The following is a 19210-nucleotide window of genomic DNA, read 5'->3' as shown; positions in this document are numbered from 1 at the left end:
TTATTATACATCATTACTGGTACCAAAAAAAAAAAAAAGCAACCCCAAAAACAGCTAAGTGAACTACCGCAGCCCTTACCATGTATTTGTATAATGTGATATTTTTGTAGTTAGGATTAGCTATTTGTCTAATTTGGTGGGTGTTGGATGTTATGCGTCTTACTGCTGAGAGAAGAGGTACTGGTGGATGATCTGATTTTATGTTGGTATTGGAGGACGTGGGGCAAGGGAGGAAGAGAGGGTAGGTGATGGGAAGGCACGAGTTTTAGGAATTCAGTCTCTGTTAGTTACAGTCGTCTCACAGAACGGCGTGTGAATTTTTAAAAATTTCTCTCCAAATGGAAAACTGGCTTAAAAAAAAAAAAAAAAAAAAGTATTTAGTACTAAATAGTACTTAGTAAGTGAGCGGAGAGGGAAGAACCTGGCCCGCCTCCCCGCGCCCGCCCTGGCTCGGTGCTGCGGCGGCTCCACCGAGCGGAGAGGGAAGAACCTGGCCCGCCTCCCCGCGCCCGCCCTGGCTCGGCGCTGCGGCGGCTCCACTGCCGGGGTCTCCCGCACGGCTCCCGAGGCCCGCTCCACTGCCGGGGTCTCCCGCACGGCTCCCGAGGCCCGCTCCACTGCCGGGGTCTCCCGCACGGCTCCGCCCCGCCCCGCCCCGCTCGTTGCCGCGCGGGAGGCGCCGCCCCCGGAAGCGGAGCGCAGCCCCGGCGGGCCCCGGCAGAGCCCCGCAGCCATGCCCGCCTTCAGGCAGGTGGGCGAGAAGCAGCTGCCGCAGGAGGTGGTGTTCATGTCCTGGTCCCCCAAAAGGGACCTCATCGCCCTGGCCAACCGAGCGGGGGAGGTGAGTGCGGGTGCCGGGTGAGGAGCACGGGAGGAACGGGCGCTGCCTCTCCCTGCAGGCCCAGATGCCTTTGCTGTTGCTTGGGGCATGTTTCTCGTAAGCCTGGCCAGGCATTTAAGGATAGCAATTTTGTAAATCAAACGTCTTAATACTTACTGCTCCTTCAGTTTTTGCATTCTGATTTCTGAACAAATTCATGTATGATGTGCTCCTCGCTTGTTTGTGGGATTTTAAAGTGCTTGGAAGTTCCTATTTAAATTAAATCTAATTTGGAGTACTTTTCCCCCTGGAACTGCAGTATGTGATCATGCATGAAGACAAGACTCATGCTTTTGGGCTGTCTGCTAGAGAGCTGATGGTTAATCCCTGTGGGGTGGGAGCTTGTATCCTTATGCAAGGCTTAGCTTATTTCTCTGTACTGCTGTAAACTGTGTGCTGCCCTCTAAAAGTGCATAGGAGTGAATTATCTGCTAGAGGAGCAGGCGGTGTTTAAGACACAGGAGTTAAAAACTGGTGAAAAACACTGTGCATCTTGAACTGATTTACAAACTTTTATTATTGGGAGAACGTGGTGTAAGTTTGTCTTTAATGCATTTGCTTTGTAGGTTTTACTTCATCGGCTTGCAAACTTTCAACGTGTGTGGAGTTTGTCTCCAAATGAAAATACAGGAAAAGAAGTGACTGCTCTTGCTTGGAGACCAGACGGCAAAAGTAATGTCAAGTATATGAGATGATATGGTGTGATAAAACCCCATGGGAAATCATGAATGATGATGCCTCTCATCTGTGAAGGAAAGTTTCAAGTAAACTGTGTTTGAAGAGAGGGGTGGCTTAATTTTATGTGGGTTCATTCACAGCAATAGAGAGATTAACACTGTTGAATGCAATTGCAAGAAAGATCTGTAAGCCAGATTTATGTGCCAAATGCTGCTTTTCAGGGTGTAGCAAAATTTCAACCTCCTAACTAAGAAGGATATTTTGTATGAACTACAAAATTTATTGAGGGGGAAAGAAGCTGTCTGATCAGGATTGATTGAAGAACTTAGCTTACTTAGCAAAGGCAAAATTTCGTAGGCTAAAATTGCTCTAATTATCAATCAGGGAAGAAAAAAAACCTCTTTTCCTTATTAATAGAAATAATGTTGAAATTAGTTGCTTAATAAACTTATGCCAGAAATTTTTGCTTCACTGGAAGTGGGAGAATGGGAACAACCTTCTTCCATGACATGTGGATAAAAACTACCTATATTGTTTTATGATGGCATCTGAAGAGTTTAAGAAACTTCTTTTTAAGCTGGTTACCTGTGATTATAAGGAAGTAAATACAGAAACCACTGCCTGCTATTTGCTATTATGGATGAAGAAAACTAGGAAGAAAGTGGTGCAAAAGTTGCTCGGCAACTCCTAATTTGTGTTTTTTGTCCACCAGGCCTTTCTGGTGGACAATGTTATATATAATATTGGACTCAATATTGGCAAGATTGGAAGCCTCTACTTTATCAGAACTATTGTGGGAAGTGTTAGAAGCATGTTCAGTTCTAGGTCAGTGTAAGATACACATTTTGCATATTGGTTATTTATACATTTTTCTTGCCTTTCTCTAGTTTTGGCTTTTGGCCTTGCTGATACCAAGCGGATTATTCTGTGTGATGTAGAAAAGCCTGAAAGCTTGCACTCCTTCTCTGTGGAGTTGTCTATTACATACATGCATTGGATGGAAGTAACTGAGGAAAGCAGGTGAGTCTGAAAAGAAATAAATCACAAACCACGCAATGCCACCTTATTAGTACATTGGAATATACTTGGAATGTTATAAGCAGTCACATAAAATAATACAGTATTCCACAGCTGTGGGGTTTTTTCACCACTTGGCTAAAATTTTACTTTTTTTTAGAAAATAAACACTTTTTGTATGCTTATTTTTAGTGCTGATACCTTAGACTTGTGGTTCTTTGGGTAGTGCATTAAATTTTAGCATGATCTTGTGCTTCTCCTTCTTAAGAGCTGCTTAATCTAGTGTTAGGATATACAGCCTGTTGCACTGCAGGTTTGGGGAGAGTTTAAACAGAAAGCCTCTGACAATAACTGCTTTACAGGCAATGAAGGATTTGGTGACAAGCCTTTGAACCAGCAGATACAAACTTTATTCACTGGAAATAAAAAAATGTTTTCAGTTCTTTTATTAATTTCATTACTTGATAATCTCTTATGTGATCTTTAATAATTTATCCTCTGATATTTTTAATTTTGATATACTTAATGCATTGAATATATACTCTTAACTCAGGAGCTGAAAAGAAAGTCTCTTCTCATTTTAACAGCTTGGGTAATAAAGACTGTATTACATCTTTTTCAGTGTTCTCACTTCCTTTTATAATGCTGAAGATGAATCAAACCTCCTTTTGCCTAAATTACCAGCACTACCAAAAAAGTAAGTGTTACTCTAGTAAGCTTGAGGAAATACCATTTGTCATTTGTTGTCATTATTTTGGTTATTCATCTTTAATGCTCTACAGCTGTCTGATCATTGTTACTAAGAGTAATTATTTTGTTTTCAGTTACAGTACCACTGCAAAAATTTTCAGGTAAGAAATTGTCATATTATAACTCACTATTTTTTCATTTTATTTTGTTTTCTGGTATTGAGGCAACCTACATAAGCCCTAATCACATGTTTTGTATTTTCAGTGAAGAAAAGTCAGATGAGATTATGAAGCTTCTGGGTGATGTCAGGTAAATTCTGGCGGTGGGTTGTTGGTTGAGTTTTTTTGTTTAGTTGCTTTTTTAAAGGGATAAAAAATGGATAGTTGAGTTATTCATAACTGTTTTTTAAGAGTCAGAGAAATTATACGGAATATCTTTTTTATGTACAAAGTTAAAGTTCAAAGACTATATTAAAGCTTCCATCAGTCACCTTTTCTCCTTAGTTTAGAGGGATTATAAGGCAGCTTATCAGTAACTGCTGTTGGTGTCGTATCTTATTAGGAGATTTCTTGGGGTGCATTTGAAGGCTGATTTATGTGTTTCTTAAGCTGATCTTGGAGACATATTTGAATGCTTGTTCTATACAGAGATTTCCTGGGGGTTTGTATGAGTGTGACAAATCTAAAATTAAAAGTAGCTCTGAAACCAACTGTATCAGTGTTACTTTACAATAAACATATGTTATTAGGGGACGCATGAAGGGCAGCTGGTGGAAGTGTAATTTAGCAGACTGAGACTGGCTTTGTGCAGTGCCTTTTGCTGCTATTTTGAGGAGGGCACTTAATGTTTGTGCCTTGTTTTTTCCATTTCACTGTTCCTCACAGTCTTACCACACAGAACAACCACCCTCCTTAATTCAAATCTGCATCTCTGTCTATCACCAGTTACTCCTTTTTAAAACTCGATAGCTCTCCCTACAGTAGGATTTCCTTGCTTGGGAGAGAGTGAGCTGTCTGTGGTGTAGGAGCTTTGTGAATTCTCTCTGCTCTCTTCATCTGCTAAATTAATCAAACCAAAAGTTTTTAAGATACTGTTTTCCTAAATTCTGTGTTGGCTTTAACAGAATTATTCTGTGTCAATGTATATTTATTTAGATATGTAACAGGCAGAAGTTCCAGTTAATTTTCTTGTATTTGTAGGCTTTTTCCCAAGTCAGTGTAGCATATTGGTGTTAATAAGTGAGCAAAACATAGATCTGTCTGTCCCAGACTGTATCTTTGAACTGGGTTTCTGTTTCTGATGCATTTTTTAGTTCTGAGGCTGTTATTGCTGCTGCATCCATTTCAAATGTTCATTGTCTTTGAGGTGCTGAGGAGTGCCACTGAGTGCCTGTGACAAACTCACTGTGCATATAATCAGGGTAATTCAAAGTAGCTTTGTAATAATGCTTTGCAGCCTGCATTGTGAGGGGAAGGTTGTTAGACACTTGTTGCTTTTAGTGAAAAAGGACTCTGTGACTAAACTGTGTTATTTTTTCTCTATTTTCTCAGTTAATGTAGTAATTAATGTTCTTAATATAAATGTTAAAGGCAGGTTTTATCAATAAAATACAAGCTAATTTGTTAGTTTGTTTTTAAATTTCTTGAATCGTGGAAGGTAACACAGAGTTTCCTTTTGTGCAGAGATGGAATTTAAGTATTAAGAATTATATCTGTGTGCATTCAAATTTTTTTCGGTATGCTTATCAACACATTCTTCTATTTTTATAGACTTAATGCTCTTGTCCTTGGTGGCAGCTCAGGATTTATTGAGATATATGCTTATGGAATGTTCAAGATTGCTACAGTAAATGGGGTATGTTTGGTCCTTTCCATATTTTTGCTTCATAATATACCAAACTACAGCTGAATTGAGTGAAAATATACATATGCTTACACATAAGTGAAACTGGGCTGCTGAATTTAAAGAAACTAATTGATTGGGTTGTTGGTTATTGATGGAAAGAGTTTGTAACTGGGAAATTTAACTCTTGTTTCAAAATTCACTGTTAATACATGATAAAAAGAGGGGGTTTGTTCCTGAGCAGTAGTTGAAAATTACACTTCATTTTTACATGCCATTGAACACAGTCATCTTTGCATGTCAATAGTTAGAGCAGTAAATATGTCTTGGAGGAAATGAAATGTTTTATTAATTTGTGAACTGGAATCCTTCAGGTGGCAGGTTCTTGTCGTGGACTGTGCTTGTCTAGTGATTTGAAATCACTGTCAGTTATCACAGAGATACAAAGCTCTCCAGACAGCGAAACAGAGATAATGTATTTTCAGGTAAGTAAACAAATTTAAAAACGTTTTTTAACAGTAAAACTGCTTTTTAAATTACATTCTGGTAGCTTTGTTGCTTTCCTATTATAACAAAAACTACCTGTTCCAGCCATTCTGAAATTAACCCTGGTTTAGCTTTTGAATTTATGATGTTAACATGCAGTTTCACTGATGAGACTGGCAATGGTGATCTGAGCCATTCTTTTAAAATACTACTTTTAGAATAATGTGAATTTATTCAATTACAGTTACAATTATGCCGATTTTATCCATTCTGCACACAGTCATCCTTGAAATTACTACTGTTGGAACTCCAAAATGTGGAACCTTATCAGGGGTTTTTATAGATGTATTAAAAATAGTTATTGTTTCTTTGAATTGAATGTATTTTCCTTTTAAAATCAACCTTAAGGAGTTGAGAACAAAGAGATTTTCTGTGGGTCCTTCCAATCTGTCTTTTAATTTCTGTAATCTGTATTTTGTTAAAAGACAAATAATCTGTTAACTGTTGCTTTTTTCATTTGTTATAGTTGGACACTAGTCTGTTATCCAGTTACTTACCTGAGGTAACTCGAATGGCCCGGAAGTTTACTCACATTTCAACTCTGTTACAGGTACAGTTGTGTTACACCATCCTTTTAGTCTTGTGGTTCTGTAGGCTTTGACATTCTAATGCAAGTGAAATAAATGTTTTCTTGTAAGAAGCTTGAGTTGGTTTTAAGTAAACGTAGAGCTCCAACTTGGAATTTGATAGTAAATTTTATATAAGATCTACAAAGTATATTTGCTTTATATTGTAACATCCATTTTTTGAATGTGTTGTTGAAGGGGAGAAAGGAAATAATAATGCTAGTTTCTGTATTACAGTATATAAAGCTGTCATTGACGTGCATGTGTGAAGCATGGGAAGAAATACTGATGCAGATGGACTCACGACTAACAAAGTTTGTACAGGTACTGTGGGATTTACCATCCTTTTGGAAAAACACTTTTTGCAGTAGTTCTGTTGTTCTTGTTAGTCTATTACATATCTTAATGTTTAAGCATGATGCCTCCAGATAAGAGTCTCTTAAGTTCAGAGACAGCCTGGAAGCTGTTGCGTGTCAAGTGCTCTGATGCTGGCTGAAGGTACCTGTGTACAATCAAGCATAATTGTGTTGTGATACTTTTATTTATTCCGAATTAAAAAAAAAGATACTTTTCAGCTTGTGCAGCTGTTGATCAGTTGCTTTCTATTTAAGGCTGTGCTCTTTGCACTCAAGTCATTGATAAACTGATCACTGTAAATGTTCAGTAACAGCACAGCCTAGTTGAGCTGTAGAGCACATGTAATTATCCATGTTTAAGATGCTATTGGATTTGATTAAATTTTGTGTTCATTGACCATGGCCAGAAGTTAATGAATCTTGTAATTTGTTTATTTTTTAAAAATAGATTCCTGGTGGCAAACTACTTAGGATTTTTGTTGGGTAATGCAGTTGAAAATAACTTGGAACACTAGAGAAATGTCAGTGATTTGAAAATTTTCAGTGATCAGTAGTCTGATTTCAACATTCAAAGATATGGGTGGGTTCTTTGAAATACTTTATATGGAGTATTTGTGAGATAATTTGGTAGGCTGGATTTAATCTCTTCACCAATCTGTTTCAATCATTTTGACTGACAGGAAAAGAATACAACCACTTCTGTTCAGGATGAGTTTATGCAGCTGTTGTTATGGGGCAAAGCAAGGTAGTTACTGTTGTTTTATCTGAGTATGCCTTTGCACTTGATGTTGAAACACAAAATGAAATGCCTATTTGGTTCTCTCCCCACCTTCTTCAGTCTGGAACTTCAGGCATTACTAATGAACCAACTGACAGTGAAGGTATGTTAACATTTTTTAAAACATACTAAACTAATCTATTTCAATATCTTTTAATAATTTTTATGTTAAGAGATCATTATTGTATTTCTTTGTTAACAGGGTTTAAAAAAGCTTGGTCAGTCCATAGAGTCTTCCTATTCCAGTATACAAAAGTTGGTTATAAGTCATTTGCAGAGGTAAGTCACAGAATTTCCAATGAATTTTAGATTAAATGGCATATTATATGCTTTGATAAAAGACAATATATACTGTCTTGATGGTGTTTTCTATGTAGGTGGGCTGGTGTGGAGTGGAGACTGATCATGGCAAAACATTACTTTACTTTTGCATTGTGGAGAACTAGTGAAGTATTTTGGGCAATTTTCATGGTACATCACCTGTAAATTGCTGCCTAGTGTGTTTAATAAGATCTATGCAAAATATTCACAGTAACTTTGTGTCATTGAGACAATATCTGCCTTTCTCTGTAGTGATACTATGCCTCTTGTTCATGTCAGACCACCTTATAAAGCTTTCACTTTGTGCATTAAATAATAAAAACATAGCACGCAGCAGAGCACTGAATTTTCAGAGTGTGAATAAAAAGTTATGCTTCTTTCCTCTGCCTTTCTAGCGGCTCTGAGGCACTTTTATACCACTTGAGTGAATTGAAAGGAATGGCTTTATGGAAACAAAAATATGAGTCTCTGGGATTAGATGCATCTGGAATTGACGGTACAGTAGTGTGTGTGCTACCTACCTGCTCTGATTTCACTTTTGAAAGCTTAATAATAATGGTTAGCTTTTTTTTTTTAACAGAGGCTATTACTGCTGTTGGTTCTTTCATCCTGAAGGCAAATGAGCTGCTTCAGTAAGTATAAAGTCTTGAGAGTTTAAAAAGCATTCCTATTTGGTCTTGTATTGGAGGAGATTGATGGGCTGGGAGTAGAGGAGGTTGGGAGAGCAAGACTCCTCTGTTAGTGGTGAGCTTTCATCTTGTCTCACTGCATGTCAGACTCGTACCACAAGAATAGTCTTGAAACATTGCATTGGGCAGTTTGAAAAAAACTGACAGTGCTTGCAGGCTGTTCTGTGGTAAAGCATGAAGCAGCTTGTGACAGTCAGATTTTTTAATTTCTTTCCTTGTTTCTTGTTTAGAGTGATTGACAGTAGTATGAAAAACTTCAAGGCGTTTTTTCGATGGCTCTATGTTGGTAAGATTGGTCACACAGTAATCATCCAGTATCTGTTTTATATTGTAAGCACTGAAATGCAGACAAGGAGCTAGGCCAGTCTTAGTTATAACCATCTATTTTTTTCTATCACAGAAAATTTCTGAACATATAAAGGGATATAGTTGATGAGGCAAGAGTAATTATAATATAAAACACAGATTATAAATTTGTCAGTGCTCAATTAAATTTAGTATATGTGGAGTGGGTATTGAACATACTTGACCTGTAACTGCTCCAGACTGTTTTCTGCTTCATGAGCAATTTGCTGGCCTTGATTTGGAGAAAAATCAAGGACTATTTTTAGTCTACACAAAATTTGAATTGTAGCCATATTTTCTTGTACTCTGTTCCTTGCTGTTTTGTCCTGTGAAAGCCTAGTTACTTGTAAGGTTCTTCACAGATGTAAACAGTCTCTGAATGCCCACTTGCACTTAGTAGCCACCTTCAGCTGTGTCTGGGTAGCTGCAGAGAAAATGTTAGAAGGAAGTGAAGCATGCTGTATTTTAGCCTGCCTGTTTTTATAAATGTTTATGAGAGTTTATAACTTCTGTTTGATCTTTTTAGAACTTGTTTACAAAAACTAAACTGGTATTACCAGATATTGTAAAAGCACCAGATATGCAGTGTTAGCACTTAATACACTTACTAGCAGGAATATAATAGTTCTAATTTAAAAATTGCAGGAAGCAGAACTATCTAAGTTCTCTGTCCTAACATTATGTTCACTGTTTGTTTCATTTCAGACTAAACAGAGAACTTTATCCAAGCGTTGCAGATTTAAAATTAATCCTGTGCAATTCTCTTAAAACACATTTTTCTGAGCATGACAGTTTTCATGTATTTTATATATATCCATTTTAGTACTCTTAGTATGGACATGAATAAATTCTTATGAGCCCTTTTCATAATAATTTTGTTTCAGTCTCATATAGGGTAGAATGCAGTTGGAGAATATTAAAGATAAAAATTCTTGAAGATTTGTAATGTAAGTTAGTCAGACTAGAGAGACTTAATTTCAGTCTTGACTTTTAATTCTTCATCCCAGGCTCTTTTTCTTCTAATTAATTAATCTTTTTTTAACAACAGCAATGTCTTACTACCTGCATGTGAAAAATTAAGAATATTAGGAAAATAGTATTAATGCAATAAGAATATCATTTTTCCCTCAGCCATGTTGAGGATGTCAGAAGATCATGTGCTTCCAGAGCTGAACAAGGTAATAGTAACATTTTCAGATAAATGGTGATATCCTTGATATTCTGCTCATCTTGAAAGCAGAATTAAAGGTTCCTTTTTGTTCCCGAACTTAAAGGGTAGTGTCTGTGTCATTTTATTGAGAAAGGTGATGCCTGCACATTGACACTAATATGCTGTTGTGCTTGAATTATTTTTGTTTTCTTTGTTAACACTATTGTATTTAGTACACTGGCTATGCAAGGCCTCTGTATAGCAGCTCTTTATGTGCCCTAAATGATGAAGTTAACCAGAGTGAGATCATAATATCTTTATCAATGTCCCTATAGAGGAGAGGGAATATATAACAACACAATAATATAATAATACAATAACACCTGCATTGTATTTGCAGCCACCATCACTCTGCCCTCACTTGAGGGCAGAGGTGCCCCAGAAATAGATAGGCTGGAGGAATGGATGGGTAGGGACCACCTGCAGTTCATGAAGGACAAAATGCAAGGTTCTGTTGTGGGGTGGGTTGACCCCCTGTGAGTGCACTGCTGGAGCTCATGTGGCTGGGAAGACGTCAGCTCTGCTGAGATGATGTGGGAATCACTGGATGCACACTGGGCATGAGCCACCAGTGTGCCCTGGTGAAGGTGGGCAGGGCTGACCAGGACTGTAGTAATGAGAGCATGGCCAGGTGGTCAGGGGAAGCAGTTACTGTCCTTATGTAGCACTTGTTGGTTGCATCTCCAGTTTGGGACCATTCTGTGCAAGACAAGAATAGTCTGGGATGAGCTCAGCAGAGCACTTCCAAGCAGGTTGGAGGCTGGAACATTTGCCTTGTGAGCACAGGCTGAGGGAGCTGTGCTTGTGCAGCCTATAGAAATGTGTTCTGTGCACATTGAAATGTGTTTCTTACCCTTTGTTTTTCTCACTGTTTTTTTTTTCCTTTTAGATGACTCAAAAAGATATCACATTTGTTGCTGATTTCCTTACTGAGCACTTCAATGAGGTCAGTAATACTGGTTTTCCAAGTACATGATTTGACTGTATTTTTGCTGGCAATAGCTGAGTCTCAAAAATCTTAGAATAAAATAATTTTATCATCTTTCTGTTCACTACTTCTGATTATTTTTGTGTTTAAATAATGGGTTTGTTTGCATTACTTTTTTAGGCACCAGAACTTTACAATCGTAAAGGAAAATACTTCAATGTGGAGAGAGTTGGCCAGGTAAAGAACTGAAGAATAAATGCAAAAAGAATAAATGAGAAAATCCTTAGATAGAGAAGCTTTTAAAGTTGTGTCCACTTTGCTTCCTTGGCCTTTTTGCTCTGTGTTACACGTACCAGTAATGGTAAAAAAGAGTAAATTGTTTCACCTTATTATTAGGAAAATGAGGGTTTAAAACCTTGTAGTTTCACTTTACACATGCTGTATTTTTAGAAAAAGACAAAAATATTTTGTAGCAGTAGTAAAACTCTAAAAGCCAGCTTCAGTAAAATTTATATGTTGGTTATCTGTATGACATTAATCACTGCATTTCAAAACATTTGTGTTCAGACTTGATTTAAAAATCAGTTTCTTAGGGAAATATCACCATGTGATCTTAAACAATAGTTGATTTTTCTTATTTTTTCTAGATGGGATGGAATATTTAGTTTTAAGACTATGGCATGTTTATTTAACAAGAAATGTTTAATATACTTGCTAGGGGCAATAGTGAAGGGGGATTCTAATGTTCCTGTTTCTTAAATTACAGTCTTAAAAATGTGTTTCTCTTCTAGTACTTGAAAGATGAAGATGATGACCTTGTATCACCACCTAATATAGAGGGAAATCAATGGTTTAACTTTCTTAAAGATAGTACTCATCTTAAAGGTAATGTGCTTTCATGAAAAAGAAGTGAATGCAAGATATATGCAGAATGTAACCAGTGTAGAAAAGTTATCTTTTTTCATGCTCATGAGTTACTTCTGTAGTGTTACTCACTGGTCTTCATCTGAGTGGAATAAAATAAATGGTCCTTGATATTTTGCACAGGGTTTAGGTAGCTGCTTACCCAGTCAATTACTATTTTCTGGATATTGGGAGTTTCCCATCTTTTCTATACCAGTCTCAGAAGTGTTGGCTTGGAAGGAATTCCAGAAGAGGTCTATTTTTAGGATATCTTAATTCCAGTTCAAGAAAGTAATAGTTATGCTTAGGTTTTACCTGTGGGAAGTGTCCTAACTAGTTCTCTTTCACTGCAGTCTGAGACTATTTTGTTAATTAGTGGTGTATAGGAATAAGAGACTATAAAGAGCAGATGGTGACAATTATTCTAGTTTAACTTTAGAAACCAAAGACTGTAAAACCTTGACAGCATAAGCTGTGTATAATAGCATTTGCCACAGTTGTCTTTTTCTGCCTATTTAATTCGATAAAAAGGGGGAAAATGATAGCATTTTTGTTTGGAAAATAGTCTTTAGAAAATCTGGTTTTAGAGATAATCATTTCTATAGAGATACAAGCATTTTTTAAATTAACTTTGTCTGTTTACAGAAAGCCCACTTCTGTTTCCCTACTATCCTGAAAAATCATTGCATTTTGTCAAAAGGCAAATGGAAGGGGTCATTGATCAGTGTTTACAAAAGCCAGCAGTAAGTTCTGTTTTTACAAATGATAACTTTCTTTTAGGGATAGTGGTCAACTGAAGGAAGCACTCATGCTTAGCAAGGCCTAAAGCTTTAATCTTTGAGTGCCTATAACTTGGGTAGAGTCCAGCTTCACTGCTGGGATTTCTCAAGCCTTTGGCCAGGGAAAGCACAGTGGGGCATTTTTTTAACGTATTCTGTTCACATGATTTTGGGGTCTGGTTTTAATGCTAATTATGTGTGTGTATGTGCTGTGTACCAGATAACTGTATTAGTTGGCAATACAGTATTCTAATATGGAGAAACATGAAAAAAATGTATGAAGTGACAGTGTTTGCATTAGGGATGTTTATCCAGGATAAATATTGGTGGAGTTTTCTTTCAGATGTACTCAGAGGTTGTTGGTAGGTTTTGGGTTTTGATGTTTTTTTTTCTTAAAAATATGTATAATTATGAATAACTGCCTGTATTTTATGGCCTATTTTTATTATATTTGTTAGGATGTAATTGGAAGGTCAGTGCATCAAGCAGTCTGCATGTCTCTCTACAAAGTTTCTCAAAGGTATTTCTTTACTAAAAGCAGCTAAAGAAATGTGCAACTAAAACTCATGCACAAGTAGCATTTTATAAACTGTTCTGTCTTTCCTTTGCAGCGAAGATTCCACACCTCAGTTATTTAAATTGCCATTTCTGTAAGTATGCTGTTATTCCTTGTTCCATGTAGTTTACCAGTTATTAAAACTTGATGTAAATTTTAATTTCTTCCCCCACATTGCAGGTGGAATGACAAAACATCTAACTTACATTATGTTCTCTTCACCATGTTAGAAAATTCTATTTCTAAAATACACATTTTGAGGAGACATACTGATACTTCCAGGTAAGACAGAAAGAGGGAAAACGTGGTGTGTGAGCTTTGTCACATTTGTACAGAGACACAATTTAAATCTCTTTGTAAAAATAAGGAATGATCATTATGAATACAATCTCTCTTGAATACTAGAGAAAATTAGGAGTACATTAAGTGCAGTAGGAAACTGCAGCATAAGTTTTTGTTGTATTAGACTCAGAAAATCTCCTCTCAAGATGCAAGATGGTTCTGGGATAAGGAAAAACTTATAGTCCTTTAGATGGCTGCTAAGAGAATTACTTATTTGTGCAAACTTTTGAAAAACTACCAAGAAGCCTGCTTCCACTGTTGCTTTGTCTTACTGTAAATAGTATTCTTTGATTAATGTCTTGCAGTTTGTAATTTAATGATGGCTTTCTCTTCTCTGCATAAGCCAGATGTAGTTTTCCATTTGACTCCATTAGTCCTGTTTTTCTGAGGAGCAGAAGAATTTAAAAGGTTCCCATCCACCAATACATAATTTTGGCATGCAGCCATGTATCTAAGCTTAGATAGGCTTTTACCCCATCTTGTACCACAGTTGCCATTAGAGATTTTTGGATTCTCAGTGAAGGGAAAGGTTTTTGTCACTGAGACAATTAACTCTGTTGTTCTAGGTCTGTCAGTAATGGGATTCTTGCAGTAGAGTTTGGAAACTTCTTGAACAACAGTATAAATGAGAGCTCAGACTCCAGGTCAGTATATTTGATTTTTCTTGCAGATTGCTGAATAAAAAAATCATATTTCCTCTTAGTTTTCTTGCATTGTTACTTTTGAAGTTAACTCACCTGGGTGAATCAGGGTGTAAGAAATGGCACAGGTGCATGAAGCTGCAGAATAGTGCAAATCTTACTGTGCACATCATCTCAAAGTCAAGTAAATTTTAGTTTTCTAGTTAAAAACTAAAGCTTTAACACATGTGCAAGAAACAAATCTAGCTGGAAACAAGTATTGTTTATCTCTGTGATGTTCTTTAAGTAAGATAAGACTTGGTATGCCTGAATGTAGCCATCTTACAAGGCATATGATAGACTAAACTCACCTCTTTCATGTAGAAAAGCCAGATGTGATTTGCCCTCAGCACCTTCAGCTGTATTTCTAAATTTTCTTTGGTATATATGTTTGGTGTTTCTTATGTTTCATCTGAAATGTGAAGATTGCTAGTAAGGGATTTTTGTGAGTTGCTTTTTTCCCCCCTTCAGAATCATTTTTCCTGCATGATGCAGGAGTCTGCCAGGTTATGGCTATCATTCAGTCATAGCTGCACAACTGACCTCTTTTATTATTTATTATTATGTACAATGAAGCTCATTGTTAAGTACTGAATACTTTCTAACATGAGTGCTGGTCAACTTTAAAATATTTTAGTTCTGTATTCTCTTATATTACTTGATGCTTTCTAAATTCTAAATTATTTTCCTCTAGATGCTACAGTTGTTTGGATGCTCACTTCTATGATGATGAAACTGTAACTGTAGTTCTGAAGGAGAGTGTGCAACAAGAGGGGAAGGAGAGAGTCTTGGCTCAGCTGCCTTTATCTTCAGTATATACGGATGAGGACCAAGATAGGAAATTCATTTGGGATTCTATGGGAAGGTATTGAAAAATCTTGAGCAAATCTGAAAATGTAGAACTTAAAAGCAAATTAAGCAAATATTGTCATTGTGTACAGTTACTCATATTTTGCACATGTATAAATATTTTAAAGACAGAAACTTATTGTGCCAGGAGAGTAGGATGGGGGAGATGGAAGCTTCCTAAATAGTTTGTTTTGTAATTGTTGGTTTTTGGGAGGTTGGTTTTGGGTTTTTTGATATTGATACTACTTCTGTACCTGGCTGTCATGAAATTGAAGGATCAGCCTAAGACACCTCGCAGAATCAGAAATCTTCCTTAGAAGGTGCTAACTTTGCTAGTCCGAATGCTTCAATTTAGGATGTTTTCAGCATATGTGCTCCTATACCTCTGCCTTGTAATAAGAATACACAGTAAGGTATTTCTTGATCTTTCCATGGTTGCTGCCTTTACAAATATTGTCAGCTTGACCTTAAAACATCAGAACTGGTACTGCTGTCTGCGTTGACATGGATAGATGAGAGCATCAGGTGAAAGTGAACACACACACACACAAAGGCCAGTGTAGTTCAATTAGTGAATCCAAACCTTTATTTGCTGTGTGTTCCTTGCTTTATTTTTCTCCCATTCTTCTCTGGTGGTTTGCTTAAGATGCATTTTTATTTCAAAAATAAACAGTGACACTGAACTGTAAATTAACTTTCTATGCCATAAAGATATTGTGTATTGAATAATGAACAAAAAATATTAAGAGCAAGGTCAAACTAATCTTGCCTGCTCTAATAGGTAGGAAGTGTCTTCATACAATCCCTATGAGTGGGGTAGTGATGTGCATATTTGAAAAGTCATGGAGGCCAATTTTCTGCATCCAGGACTGTATTTGGAAACACCTCTTTGTGCAGAGGAGAGGTTTGAAAAAAGACACCCACATCCTGCTACAGCTGTTTCTTGTGGGAAGATCAGACTTTACAATTCCCTTCTCACCTGCTGTAATGTTTTTAACTCGGTTGGAAAGTGCTGTGTCTCTACAGATGGATCTTCTCCTCTAGAGTATCATAGTGGCATTGTGATGGTTTCAGAGGCTTATCTGCTTGTTGCATATGATGAAATTTAGACATCATTAACTGGAGGTTTTTCTTAGAACTGCAGTTGTTTCTTGTAGAGCATCTTTGTGCTTTTTTCCTTGCTGTGTGCAGGCTGGATGAGCGAAGCGGTGAGATACCCACACGTACTGTCTTCTTGGAGAGTCAGTGGAGAGTGCTGGAGAACATGAAAGCTCAGTATGTTTCTGTAAATGGCATTAGAAAAGTTTCTTGTGTGGTAAGTGCAGTATTTCTGAAAAAGTCTTTCTATTAAAGGAAGTGTGCTGACTGAAGTGGTAACCTAAAAGTTACCAATTTTGTTTTTAACAAATAGATTATTTTTTCATAATCTGCTATAGTGTATCAGGATACAGTCATGCCATAATAGCACAGGATGGAAAAAACTTTAACAGAAGGTAATAGATCTGCTTGCTTTACTTCTCAGCCTGTAGAGCAATAAAAAAGTTGCTAATTCCCTTGAAACCTTAATTTCAAAGATAAAGGTTATTTTCAAAGCTATTGGCTGACAATTAAAATGCTGGTGGTGTTTTTATTTATTTGGTCATTAACAGGAACTTCTTACTGTCTCTATAGCTAAGTTCAAACCTCCGCCACATCAGGGTGTTTGAGATGGATGTGGAGGATGATGGGGAAGTTGAGGAAGAAGAGGAAGAAGAAACAACTCAGATTGCAGCTGGGGAACCTGATGAGCCAAATCAGCCTGCAGATGGCCAGGACAATGTGTGTGATGCATCTGCTGAAGAACTACCTGATGAAACTGAAGAACCTGAGACAAGCCTGGATCCTTGAAATAGGCTTTGGTAATAGTAAAGGGACTGTAAATACTGTTTTTAGTTGCACAAAGAAATTGTCTATTGAAGAATGAACAGAAAATACTAAAAACAAGTTCAAACTCTTCCTGGCTGCTACAGTAAGCAGGGACACTATCAGTACTGTCCCTGGGACTGGGAGTGATGTGGAGTGATACATTTGAAAGGTCATCTACCTAGTTAAAAAGTAATCTGACTTCAGGCTGCTGAGATGATGGATCCCATACCTCCTCAAGCAGCTGAATCAAGTTGGAATTCTGTATTGCTTCTCAGCTAAGATTCTGTTCTAGAGTACCTTTATTGACTCTTTTCTGTGTGGGACACAGCTAAAGCTTTGAAAGCTTTTCTATTTGCCATTTTTAAAAGGTGAAGAAAAAAAGAAATACCAGCTGAAGTTTTTGTAGCTAGTCTATTGAGTCCTGGATACTGTTATAAAGATAAAATAAAGTTGTATATAAAACCAACAAAACTTGGGGCCTAATCTTTTGCTTCTCAGACTTTGTAATGGGTTTGAAAGCTTCCTGTAGAACCAAAACATAAGATTGCAAATCAGGGTAGGGCTAGTTACACAACAAAATTTAGCAACTGTTAATGAAATGCATAGTTTTAAAAGTTCTTTGGATGACATCTGTCCTTGGTAACACAGCATTTCAGTCTATTGATTCTTTCTATTGAGTTCTTTAGTCCTCAGTGCAATGTGCGTGTGCAGTGTATGGTTTGTCAAATCTATGTCTCAGCCTGCCTAGTTTCTGTGAATTTGTTCCTGAAAGCCTGTTTTCTCAATCTGGAATGTTCTGTAATGAAAAATTTTAACAGAGTGTATTTTTTTATTCTGATTTAGCACTGGGAGTTGTGCATAGCTCTCAGCATAATCGTGTTACTTGCAGTTTATGTATTACTGTAGGCATGATGTAGTGCTAAGCAGTAGGAACTAGAAGCAGCATTTAGAAATCTAAAATCTTTCTTCTTCCCTACTAGCTGCTGTTCTTAACTGACTTAAAACTCAGCTCTTTGAATGAACAATGCTGCTTAATGCATGATCTTCCTTCAGAACAGTGAGTGTACCTTGTATTCGTGAAGAGGACCAAGTTTCCATTCTGTGCTTTAAAAAAAAATCTTTTGAAATTGCTATTTGGCATTGCAAAATTCGAATACTAAACTTATCCTCTTATTTTGAAATATACTATTTTTAAGTAACTTTTTTTAAGCGGACTCCTGAAGGTTTTGATCTTTTTGGGGAGACCCTGGTAAAACAAGCTTTCAGTTTTAAAAGAGACTAAGTTTTTCCCTTTCCTAGCAACCTCCTTGAAAGCTGCTTGCTGTTCATCACTCTCATGCAACAGATGGTCACATTTCAAGGCACAGTGAAGCTGCAGGACAGGAGGGGCAGAAATGCCCATCCAGAAGTGCTGTGATTTTATGTGTAGAGCAGGTAACTCTTACTAAAAAATTGCTGTTGCACCAGAGCTCACTCAGCTTAAACCTGGCCTTGTGTTCTTCCAGGAAACTTTGGCTTCTGATCTAACTTAGAGTTGTCACATCAAGGGCTTAGAAGGAATTGTTCTGCTGTGTTTTGTGCTATGTAGTTTTAGTCCATGTGCATATGGAAATCTGATCTGTCCTGCCCCAGTAGTTCCTAAATTTGTGTTAGTAGCAGATGTGTCCCATGTCACAGGGGCATGTCTTTCAGACATCTCCCTAAGGTTATTCTGTGCACCTTCCTAGCCCAGTCTTGGATAAACTTGAGTCAGTGGAGCTTTGTGTCTGGCTTGAATAAGGCCATGTGCACATTGTACATTTCACAGTGACACGGTACAGACACACCAGTGGTCAGTGCTGCTGAATGCATTGCTTATTCCTTCTGGCAAGCTTTTTAAAAATTCAATTTGCTGACAGATTTCTGTAATAATAAATATGTCACTAATGTGTTTATGCACCTGTTTTCAAAAGGATGTTAAGAAGCATTTGATCTAGAATGTATTGATCTAGAAGTATTTTAGGATTTTTGTGGTGTCTGGGTGTGATGGTTTCTCATTTACCATTTTGATCTCTTGTCTCTTATGCTAACTGAAGGCTCAATCCACCTTTTTCTATGGGGAGTTTTTATAATTTACTGATAGTTTTGTAAACAAAAAAAACCTTCTGTATTCTCAGCAGGCATAAACACAATCCACTCTGTAATACAAATCTTTAAGAAACATTTACTGCTGCCTCTTTTAAAATAACTGTTTGTTTTGTGTTTTGCTTTAGTATTTTTTTAAAGATCTTAACACAACTTTTATTTTCTGCTCTTCACCTGTGTAATCCCTTTTCCAGACCTTTTGCCCATACCTGTTCTGCCTGAGCTC

The 19210-nt window shown here is 37.1% G+C and overlaps 1 protein-coding gene across 1 annotated transcript; it reads left to right on the top strand.

The window, feature by feature from the left end:
* The first annotated feature begins 675 nt into the window (after positions 1-675).
* On the top strand, positions 676-17322 carry ANAPC4 (anaphase promoting complex subunit 4). The gene is made up of 28 exons (XM_039699019.1): positions 676-841; positions 1447-1552; positions 2446-2578; positions 3198-3272; positions 3400-3426; positions 3530-3574; positions 5035-5119; positions 5482-5592; positions 6120-6203; positions 6457-6543; positions 7256-7320; positions 7414-7456; positions 7556-7632; positions 8070-8170; positions 8255-8306; positions 8594-8649; positions 9840-9886; positions 10808-10864; positions 11027-11083; positions 11638-11731; positions 12395-12492; positions 12987-13048; positions 13140-13178; positions 13265-13366; positions 13993-14070; positions 14801-14971; positions 16147-16270; positions 16627-17322. The coding sequence occupies exons 1-28, from the start codon at positions 734-736 to the stop codon at positions 16840-16842; spliced, it is 2400 nt and encodes a 799-aa protein (XP_039554953.1). The 5' UTR covers positions 676-733; the 3' UTR covers positions 16843-17322.
* The last annotated feature ends 1888 nt before the right edge of the window (positions 17323-19210 follow it).

This window comes from Passer montanus, unplaced genomic scaffold, assembly GCF_014805655.1.
Source record: "Passer montanus isolate IOZ18808 unplaced genomic scaffold, ASM1480565v1 scaffold13, whole genome shotgun sequence".
In the NCBI taxonomy this organism is placed as follows: domain Eukaryota; kingdom Metazoa; phylum Chordata; class Aves; order Passeriformes; family Passeridae; genus Passer; species Passer montanus.
The sequence above is the reverse complement of the archived record's forward strand: the minus strand, read 5'-3'. Positions and strand labels throughout refer to the sequence as shown.